The 12,024-nt window shown below is 34.3% G+C and overlaps 1 protein-coding gene across 1 annotated transcript in view; it reads right to left on the minus strand.

Moving 5' to 3' along the window:
- The window catches only part of DIAPH2 (diaphanous related formin 2), a 244,079-nt gene that overhangs the window by 137,676 nt on the left and 94,379 nt on the right, over positions 1–12,024 (minus strand). Inside the window, exons 22-23 of the mRNA XM_055727131.1 lie at positions 8,989–9,228; positions 4,195–4,324 (exon numbers count right to left, since the gene is read on the minus strand). Coding sequence (XP_055583106.1) covers positions 4,195–4,324; positions 8,989–9,228 — 370 coding nt within the window. The remainder of the gene's footprint in view (positions 1–4,194; positions 4,325–8,988; positions 9,229–12,024) is intronic.

The raw sequence follows: 12,024 nt of genomic DNA on the forward strand, positions 1-12,024 counted from the left end.
TGTCAACATGAGTGAGAAATCTGTGCTCGTGTTATTAGTACTTTCTAGTTTTACTACATTGACATAATTCACACACACACACTCCCCTGAGGCATCTTTCACTGGATTTTACTCAGAATGCCCGTGTTTCTTTCAACAATACTTTGAAAAAATTATTAAGTGGTGTATCTTTATATGAGGTATAGAATTCTGTATGTTAAGGACTGGAAAACCCCCTCACTGTTTCTGGAAAAGACTTTATTATCTATACTGCATTCACAGTTGAGCTCAGCTCTTCACTTGGAGTCTAGCTGTTCTCGGGAGTCCTACCTAACGGCTCAGCCAAAGCCCAAATCCATACTCTTGTCTACATGTACAAGTTATCACTTGAACTTACCCAACACGTCAGAAGAAGATATGAAATGGCCAATGGCCAACTACAGATCACAGCGTTCTATATCCAATGGTTTCAGAAGCAAATACTAGTTGGACAACACAAGCTCACAAAACTTCACCTGACTCTACACAGCCTAGTAACTCCCACTCTTGGAAAACAAAGGTAACATGAGTCAAGAACTGTTAAATTTAGGAGGAGCTGGACACAACGTTCAACTGATAAAGATGTGGTTATGTTTTAAGTACAAGCACAATGCTTAAAATAATATACTGTGATTTGTAACTGTTGCTCTTTTAAAATCTGAAATTAAGTTGTTCTTATAAAATACATGGCTAATGCTCCTCCTCCTGATGTTCTGTATCATATATTTCTTTTTTATGATTTCTGGGAAGCTTGATGCCTAGGAGAGTTTCAAGTTAAAAAACCCGCATCTTTTCTAAGAAATTAAAAACTGTACTTTTTACAACATGACTTTCTCTAGAAATCTCAAACTTGTTATCTGACTTCAGTAACGTACCTCTTGGTTTTGATTTCACGTTTTGTTTGACTGAACCCAGAGAAAGGGATGGGAATTTCTCAGGTATTTAATAAAATGATCAAAGCAAATAACATGAAAAGCAACTGGAATTCCAAGTAAAGTGAAAAAGGTAAAAAGATGAAAGAAAGGCTTTACACAATTTCAACGGTAGGGGAACAAGAGTAAAACACTGCAGACTGGAGGAAGGTAAGTCAATATCACTTCCATCAAAGAATCCAGTTTTTACAATCTTGTGATTTTTTTATTAGTTTACCTTTCATACAGTCTGCTTCAAGTAATAAGTAATGCTTTTCCAATAATCTCTTGACAGTTAATCAGTTTGACCTTTGCTTATACTTTACAGAGTAAAACTGTTTCCTAATTTATTTTTACTTCTCATAAACCACTAGGTTGATCTTCCATCTTGAAAAGATCAAATATTTCATTATACCTAATATCAGATTATTGAAGATTTTAGTACATGCATGGGCATTTCACCTAATCCCATTGACCTTTTCATATTAAAATCCAGTTTTATGCTTTATCTGCTATTTAAAAAAAAAAATAAAAAAAAATAAAAACCATCCATTGTTCAGATGCTGGTTCTTTATTCTTATATGAAAATTAAACCAAAACAAGACTCACTTTTTATTTACATGGAACTAGGACAATGCACCCAAGATTTAGAAGAAGTTGAACATGTTAAGTCTTGTATTTGGAATTTTACCTATCGTTCAAACTACGAGGCGGCCTTCTGCCTAAAAAGTAAGAAGCATACATCTCAAGTAATGAGGATGTCACCCATTTAGCTCATATTTTCTTATTTAAAATTCATACAGAGATAATATTTGCTGGTAGATTTCCTTCTATTTTGTGTATAGCTAACTGATGCCAATGTCCTCAAATCTGTAGGCAATTTATTCCAAAAGCAGCCTCCTACAGGAAAAATAAACCTAACTGTCCATCCCTGAAACCACTGCTTTATAAAACACCAAAAAATAAATAGGAAGTGAAAATCTTCTCTTCCACACAAAGCATGTTAGCTTGCCACACAGAAAAAATGACCACAAGTGACAGAACAGATGAACATTACAATTAAACAAAAACCAAAAAATACCATGGGGAACAGTTTAAGCAAGTTGCACAAATCACATTTATTCTGCCAAAAATCTGCTTTGTAACAGAAAACAAAGAAGGGCTGAAAGGGAAATTTTGGTCATTAAAAATGAACAGTAATTTATACTTCTCATAACAAGTCAGTGCCATTTACAGGAAATGTAATGACCTTTATCTTACACAATGAAACAAATATAACTGCAATAAAACCTTTTTCATATGTATTCTAAGCATCAGGATTATTAGTGGCTTTGCTCCCATAAATATGCTTTCTCTTTTATGAATGCTATAGCTTAACTAAACCCCACTCTTCTGGTTTGATTCCTCAAGTCAACTTACAGGACGTATGAGGCTTTGAATCAAACTATAAAAATCTCAAGCTGCAAGGTTAAGTGTCAGCCACAGGAGCAAATTAACAAAAGATCATCAAATGTGCCTGATAAATTCTTTACAGAGCCTTATGGTTTAACAGGGAAGAAACAGATGATTTAAAAAAAAAAAAATTATCCTCAGAAAAGAAGTGTCAAGTGGTAGAAAACATTTCTGGAGTTTAGATAAGTTGACAAACTCCTATTTATCCAAATAAAATTAATCGCTATGTTACTCTGTCATAGATCCTTGTGAACACACTGGTCACACCAGTGACACTTGCAGCAAGAAAAAAAACCAACACCAAAGCCTAAAGCAAACAGTTTGAGGACATTATTTGACTACATATCAGAAGCCAGGTACAAACGCCACAGAGAGGAAACAGCAAAGTTAATATTAATTTTAAAAATTGTTTTTAAATTTTTAAATAAATTAAAAATTGTGTACTATCCATTGTAGTGCTCAGATGCAAGCAGCCAGCTGTATGCTGCTTAAGCATGCATTTTATTTATATATATGTGTGTATATATCTGGTACGTTCAAGATGGTAATGTACAGGTTATCTCTTCAGACTCTACATGCCTTAAAACACACCTCCATCCTCGACCCTACACTGACAGATCAGTTGCATTTGGTCAACGGGCATTCATGCCAATGAAGTATTCATCAGCAAAGAGCAAAGTGAAGCAAGGAGACATTTAATCAATACAAATAAAGTTTAGTTTATATGCAGAAAAAGCTGCAATGGAAAGGTACCTGTGAAGTTTGAGAAACAGCAAAAAAATTCTATGACAATCACATAAATCTGTGAATGTGTTGGAGATGAAACACCACCAAAGTTAGACTGATTGACAAACTATTCTCTAAGTCTTTGGGGAAAAGAGAGTTCTGCTCTCAGTACACTGAAGTTTAAGACAGAAGACTACTAACTGAATGAAAATGATAGCTTAATTTTTAAAAAAATCTATGTTAATCTAGCTAACCGCTGCACTGAAAAGGGACACTGACTGACAACACTGAAATAAAATGGAGAAAGAATTGCAACAGAGAACCTAGATAAAGCTATTGGAAAAGTATATCCAAATTTTCTTCCTCTCTTTTCCCTTCATATTCTTGCAAGTATTTATCTTCTGATGAATTAGCAATGCCCAGTGAAAATAAAACAGTTTGCATTATCTTCCTCAACCACCATAACACAGCTTTTGCTTTCTACAGCTAATCAACAAGTGTGCCGAGCAGCACAGCATAGTTCACATAAGATACCCAATAAATGAATTAAGCTTTCTATCACATTCACCAGGCTATACTGCTGACTGACCAAGAATAAAATCAGTTGACTGTACAGTATAATTAAACTATATACTTCACATACAGTCTGGGATCTTTAGAAAGCATATTTATTGTGCTCTATTCAGGCGTTAAACCAAGTGTTAAAAGGAAAAACACACTCTGTGTGTACACACATGCACACACATGGGTGTTAACTCTCCTATAACAGGAGTTCAAAGGCTTAATGGTAAACTAATCATCATCATTACACTGCTTAAAGAAATCATACACCAGGAGTTGTCTAAGAACTTCACTGAAATACCCTGTATTATTTCCACAATCTGCTTCAGAAGAAGAGACATTATTTGGCTACGGTTTTTCCCCTCTTCACTTTTTTTCAGGTCAATCAACACCAGGAAAGCGAAATCCACGTGGATTATCGATGCTTACAAGGTTACATAATCTTACAATCTAAAATGAAATGTTGGAAATATTTAATGTCAAAGCAAACTGCTATTACCTCAAGGTGTTTTATCTATTTGCTTACCTTTACTTGCACTCTCAACATGCTGCAATTCATCTGGAAATTTTAAGATGTCCCGGTAATTCTCCTCACAGATTTCTGCCAGAAAGTGCAGTAAGGTTGTTTTCTGATCTGATGATTTAGTATCGCGAATCTAAAGAAGCGAACACAGAGAAAACAAAGTGAAAAAATAACTACTTTTTTTTTTTTTTTTTTTTTTTAGTAAAATGTTTAAGTAAAGTGAATATTGCAGATGTAAACTCATTAGCAAAAAGTTACCTATACCGGAAGCCTGCATATGTAACAAATTATTTAAAAAATGAAATTTCTCCAGTTTTTTATAATTTAAGAATACAAGAGGAATCTCTCCCAGTGCTGTAGGTTTTTTTAAGAATAATTAATTATGCCAAGAACAAAACCTGAAGACAGCCCATAAAGTTCTACAATTTTAACAAAGCCCGTTCAGAATGCTCGCTGTGATTAAAAAAATAGCTGTGAACAGGCACCAAACAATTTAGTTCATTCCTTCAGTGTCCCCCACTGCCAGATTTCTTAAGGAATCCCTCAGAATGCTGCACAGCTGGACAGTGTGCTAAAAGTCAGAATTTGCTCTTTTACCAGTCAAGTTAAAGAAATTCCTTGTCATAAATCCACAGTGTTTTATTGAAGCAAAATCCAAAACATGCTGCTTTATCCGAAAGATTTTCAGACAAATTCTACACAGACACATGAAATAAACGCACTCCACCTTATTGGACTACAAGATGACAACAGAAAAAACAAAAGGTAATCCTAGCTGCCAGGAAAGGAAACTTAATAAATCCAGATTCATTTATGAAAAGCCGCCTGAAAATTTTGCGCAGTGTGAAGATGCAGGTAGATGCACATTTATGTAACTGCATATTTTCACTATCCTCTTAACTGCAGAATTGCTCTTGGTGATCTGAAATAAACTACTCTTCTTGAAGGTGGTAAGAACCTCTGTTCTCCATTAACCTAAGTGCATTAACTGCTAGAATCAACTTGTTTTTTTAAAAAGAAAAATTCTGAAATAATTGTTAAAATACAGGGCTAGTGGCAGATTTCCAACTAGACATAGATACTTGTGGCTAAATCCCATGGCAGAGTGCATGTGTATATCCAAAGTAACCTCATGAACTTCAAATTTATTTTCTCATTCTCTTAAGTCCAAATTTAGTTTCTCCATTCTTATACAAAGAATGGATGTATGAGTTGATTAAAGATGAAGCAAAAGTAGAGATTACCCCTCATTTACAAAGTCCATACAGAGAGTAGGTATTTGCAAAAGTTTGAGATGAGTGTACTTCACTTTTTATAAAGAATTAGTATTACAAGTATATCTGTAAGTATTTTTTTAACTGCATTTTACTAACTCATCTAGTACAGTTCTTACATAAGTAATCTACAACATACACAACAAATGAAATCAGGGATTTATTTAAGAAGAATACATAAATGTGTGTGTAAAATCTCCTATTTGTTTTCTCATTCTCTAAATCACTAGAAGTTCTAATTCTATAATCCTCATGACAGGCTTGCCATCGATGTTCAATTTAATACAGGCCTTTCAGCTTTAAGGATTACCCTGTTAAGAATAAATGAGTGCAGTCAAAAAACAGGCTTTTAAAAATATAAGGTATTTAGGCAATTAAGAATGCAATTTAATTCATACCGATTCAGTGATTAAAGACTAAACAATGCTCAGTAATGGTATGCAGTTAAAAGGTTTTAATACATTACGTACATACAAGTTTTTCCAACTTGAAAAAAATTGTAAATTTAGTGGCTAAACATCTGCATGGTAAAAAGAAATTGCATTTCAATTTGTCTGTGAACAAGACCTGTAGGATTTGCAGTCTTTGATCTCTCTGACATCATCAAGTGGATAAAACGTTTTTTTTTTTCCTATCAGGACATTATTTTGCCTTCAGATTACAACAGAAACATGTTTTGTCACCAACAGCAACATCATATTAGCAAGAATTACCATTAGCACCTGCTGAGTTGTTTAACACCTGTAGTAAACATTCATTCAGCTCTTAAACAACTGTGTCAAATTCACTTCTTTGCCCCAATCAAGAAACAGGTTTCCAGTACATTCATAGGTATTTTCAACAGCTGAGACAAACAACAGATAACAAAAGAATTTTGCTTCCTGTCTAATATAGCTATGTACTGGAACATAAGTTTGTGAATCCTAAAAATCCCTGTCTTTCAAATGTTTTTGCGTTATGCCCTCTGTATTTTCATCCTTTCAATTCTCAAAACATTACCATATTAGACAAGTCACAATAGTTCCCTGAGATTTGGTAACCCAACAAAACCCACTGACAGTAACAGAATTTGCTATTTGGAATAGAGGCAATTGCTTTACTACCACACCTTTAGCAGAGTTAACACACTGGAACATAAAAGCTTTTACAGAGCAGTGTCTGTATATATGGCATTTGCAAAACATTAACAACGCGTATCAATGAATTTAGGTATTCCAAATTTATTTCTTTTTCAAGACAACACTAACACTATGGTGTTAAAATTTTCAAATACAGCTTCTGATTCTACGGCCCTCCTTTACATGAGACACAGAATTTGGGAACAACACATTTAGTAAAAAATACATGAATAAGTAATTAAAAAACCCCCAAAAAACAGTAGATAAATGGAGGCTATAGAAAGGAGCTTCCAGCTCAATGCTGAAGAATCAATTTGAATGGTCGATACTATTAGATCCATTGTTTGGGGAAGGATTAAAGACTAGTATACACAGAGCACAATATTCACAGTGCACCCATTCAAATCAAATAACATACAGAGTATGATATTTAGGTCTGTGGCTCAGAAATAATATCAATATAACAAAAAATCATCCTCTGCATACAGTATCTTGATAAAGCATTTAAAACTAAAGTACACGTACGAAACCATACAAGAAAAGTTAACTCTTGCAACAGCAAATTATTATACCAATTTATATTATAATACAAATAGATTATTATTATACCCTAATTCAAATTAGAATGGTAAATACATAAAGCAATGAAAATTGGGTTTTATACAGCAGAAAATGCCTTTTGAGTAATAAACAATAAATTTAAATTACAGACAATGCACATGTCACTGTTCAGAGAAACTTGCCTACATTTCCATTAACTTAAGTGACTTGTTCCGAGGTTGGAATTTATGAGTGATAATTCACAACATTTAATAAATATGTAGAGGCAAGTAATGATGCAATTGCATATCTAGATTTTGGTATGACCTTCTTTTTTGCTCCAATCACCCTCACTGTCTTTGTGATGTTCTTATTTTTTGGCATCACCTCATAACAAAATATACCTAGCGCCTAAATGCAACAACACAGTCAACATTTTATTACAGAGAATGTTTAAGTATTTTCTCTAAATGTCACAGACAGAAAAAACCAGAACTCAAAACCCACTTCCCTCAAACATCCATCTTGAAAACAAACAAAAAAGCTAAGTAGATTTTGTTTCTGAGGGCAAGGCTGAATTAAATACTTATAGATTTTTGTCTCAATTCTTCTAAACGGAATTTAGCTGTAAGCACAGATAGCTATGCTTCAGCAATTATTCAGTGCAGTAGAGAACAATTTGCAGGATTAGTCAATTTACATTAGCTGTGTCAACATCTGCGGGATTTGCATTGACAGCAATTCATAAAACTATCACCTGAAGTGCAAGAATACCTTTTGAAATCTATGCTAGAGTACCATTTATGCACAGTCATCATTTCCCCTCCCCCTCATAAACAGCTTTCTACTTGAATTGCTTTAAAACATTCATTTCCCTTTAGATTCCACTACTACCAAAAAGAAAATGGAACACTATACCTATGAAGAAAAAAAAAAAAAATCCTTCAACTTGGTGTGTATTTTTAAAAAGCTATTAAAGAATATTTTTTTTTTCTCGGGTGATGGTTTTTATTTTGTCAGAAGTTAGCAATATCTTTGCATTATAAAGTACAGCAAGCAAAGCTTCTCTCCACTGAAATATATCCGTTCACACTTGCTGTGTATTTGAAATATTATTTTCCCCCCAAGGTTAAATCTCCTTGAGGTACACATCATATTTACTCATGGTACCCAAAAAAGACACTTGAAACTTGGATCCTCTGATTAGACCAAAAAAAGAATTACTGAAAAATTCCTCTATAATTTATGCCCCTTTTTTGTTTCATCTGTTTACAAATGTTGCATCCCTTTATTTTAAAGGTACTTTACAAAATGAGATTGTCAAGTTCAGATCAATGCCTTACACACAATTTACATACAACAAACAAGCCCTGCACATGAAATTTTGAAGTTCTTTTTGCATTCCTTTTTTTACCACTACAATTACAGTTAAACTTTGGTTAACAACGTTCATCTTGAATCCCCAATACTTATTTCTGAGACACAGCTTGAGGGATAGCTGGGTCAAAGATGGGAAGAAAGACGAGTAGCTAGAGCTATTTAACATACTCAGAGCTCCATGTATATTCTATTGACAAGATGATAAGCTGAACAAATTCAGATCGAAAAAGCTGTTCTACTTGTATATTCCAGAAAGACTCAGAACAGACTTCAAATTAAACTGCCTTAAATTGCCACTGCACTGATAAAGACAGCTGCAGCAGGGGACCATCCTAGAAATGCTTACTCTGTATTTGTCTGTTATTAAAAACAGAAGAGCAGTCAGTAAACTACATTGATTGAATGCTTTTCCCTGTTCAGGGTACTTTCTCATGTGTCATGAGTTTTGTGAATCTACACTTAAAAGTTTTATAGCCTCATCTTACCTTGCAAAGAAAACTGATGTTAAAGCCAAGAGACTGTGCATTTCTGGAGCCAGAGTTCATGTAATTTCCAAGGAACAGCACTAACTCTAAAAGCTTACTAAAGCTTTCACTCTTCTTCAGCTCTTCACAAGCCAGTGTAACTGCCATGATGTCAGGTTTGATATTGTTTACGTGCTCTTCAAACATAAGCCTGAAAAGGATCCCATTGAGACGTGACCGCAACATTTTCACTGAACTCATCTACAAAACAAGAAACATTAAATCAGAATATAAAACCCAAAAAGCTTATTTATGCAAAATAGCTTATATTATAAAACAATATTGTGCAGCCAGCAAAAATACCATTTCTGTACGTTTTTATTACACATCCTTTATTTCCAGGAATCCGTACCTGCCCACAGGAATTCCTCCCCAAACCATACTTTGCCTGAAAAAATTCAGTGAAGCACCATATTGAAAGTAAAAGCTTGCTTTATTTTAACAAACCATTTAACCTGTCAATTCCAAACTCATTGGCAATAAATGAACACTGCCAAAACCCTTCCTCCTAGCAAAGGATTTGTAAGCCACTTCAATCAGTTAACAAGAACTGAAGATCAGCCCAAAGGAATACGTGGCAAACATTTCATCACATCTCCAGTGGTTACCCTTGCACTCTGGTATTTACCAATTTCCTAAAACTAAGCTTAGTTTTTCTTCCTTCAGAAATGCTAAAAGAATGTCTCAAGTGTGTGTGTTGATACCAGCACAGACGCAAACAGCTACACTTCTGTCTGATTAAGCTAAAAAATTATACTTCCCATTTTTGGACTTCTTGTACTGAGCTGACGTGTAGCTCTCAACTTGCTCTTGGTCACTGGGAGAGCAACAGGGGAGAGACACAATGAAATCTCAGGGACCCTTCTGGAAGGACTTGGGAGTATCTAAGTGAGTTCAAGACATGTGAGGTCAAGCTTCACTACTCAGGTATTGGTATAAAGCCAGGTCCCATTAGTACTATTGCTCATTAAGTTTTTTCTGCCATTGTACTGATGCGATCTGTTGATGTCATATTTACAAATGACATCAGCGCTACATATAATAAGGTGTTTATTTTTGCAGTGTTTCATTAAAATGAAACCCAAACCAGTTTTTGTTCAGTTATTACCTAAACTTATAGCAAGTTATAAAATAAATAATATGAATGTTACCAGTATTGATAGTTACGAAACAAACTCAAAGATACATTATGGTATATATTTGATCCTAAGACTTTTAAGGTCGTAATATCAAAAAGCCCAAATCTGTTGTATCCCAAAGAATAATCTAATTGAGGAGATGGACAAAGAGGTTTTGCCTAAAATTCATGACAGCAAGTTTTATATAAAAGGCAATAAACCTATAAATACTAAAGTAAGGACATAGATCTGGTATACCCTTTCGAGTTCTGGTCCCATGACATCATACTCCATAAGGAACATACTGTCTGCTTTTCAACCTCATCATCTTGTTGTTTTCAACAAATTTTGTAGAACTAGTGCCCAAGATACTATCACCTTTATGATTCAGACACTTTGCAAAAGGTTCTGTAGGACTAATTCCTTACTGAACCGATAAAAAGACAGGAGATTATAAATGACAGCATTGTAACATGGCAAATGACATAGATACTGAAAAGTATCTACAATAGTGATCCATTAGTTTAAAACCCAAAGACTAATTCCATTAGACTAGCTACCAAAATATGTTCGTGTCTTTCATACTTTGCACAAATGATCAGTCATATTTCCTCCTACTATATTAGTGGACTGTAATTCACAAGAGATAAATTTAAGAGAAAAATATGTGGAAGAATTAAGCCACTTGAAAATTTTCATTTTAAGGCAAGAATGATTATGTTCCAAATTTAACTCCTAATTTCAAGTAGCAGAATACAGAAAAACTTCTCCCACTATGAATTCACTATCAGTGGTGTTCCTGAAGCACTTTACCCCCCAGAAAGATAATTTTTGTTATGTGACAGATCACAGAACTTGAATATCAAAACAGAAAAGATTTTAATGTCCTCATGTCTCTGTTGACCAAAGCTCATGGCTCTTTGACAAACCATGATTTTTCTACTGGTGTTATCTACCAGACAGCTACCAGAAGCAAGAGCAATAACTTTCACAGTAAAAACTTGGGTAGCCTGAATAATGATGAGTTCATACTAAAATGAACATAAGGTTGAAGGCACTCCAGATGGTCTCGAACAAGTCATATGATCAGACTGGAACAAGGAAAAGGAAAGGATCAGAAAAAGAGGCATTACAGCATAACTTGCAATCTTTTTTTCTACACCTCCATTGTCACAAATTTCTCTGTGAGCTTCTATAAGCCAACATCATGCCAGCTCTTGAAATATTTCTCTTCTAATCATCCTGTATTTCAGAAATATCATACTGAAAACATCTGCCTTGAAAGGATCTACCTTCAGTGAGTTGCAGTAGATGGAAATTAAAATTAATCACATAATTCGCTTTAACTTTAGTGGAACAATCTCCAATTACTTTTCTTACTCAAAATGGCACAGAGAAAAGTTGTCAAAAGCCTTAAATCCTGAAAACAGTGCAGCAAAATACATATAAGCCAACAGAACAGTGTGACTTCAACATTTGCGAAGAATAATCCTTTACAACAGTTCAGCCAATTTGTACCTCCTTTCTTTTTTTAATGCTGTGGAGTGTCATGGAACACTGATCATTTATTTGCTTTGCAAGGTAGTTTGAGTACCAAACCAGCAGCAAGTTTTAATTTCATTTGCTGATCTACAGAGTATTTTAAAAGTATCTTGACAATTTTGTAAGAACTGTTTCAAGTGGGTTGTTTCCTTAGAATTCCAGACATTTATATATATATTACCCTCTTTATGTATCGATAGAAGATGACCACTATTTTATGTCCTCCTTCCCTGCCCTGCCCTGGTTTCTTTCATATGCATGTTTCTAAATATGTCCAATGGCTGATAACTATATTGAACTTGAAGGAATCTTCTGAAAATAGATAAGGTGCAAAGAT

This window comes from Falco cherrug, chromosome 15, assembly GCF_023634085.1.
Source record: "Falco cherrug isolate bFalChe1 chromosome 15, bFalChe1.pri, whole genome shotgun sequence".
Lineage (NCBI taxonomy): Eukaryota > Metazoa > Chordata > Aves > Falconiformes > Falconidae > Falco > Falco cherrug.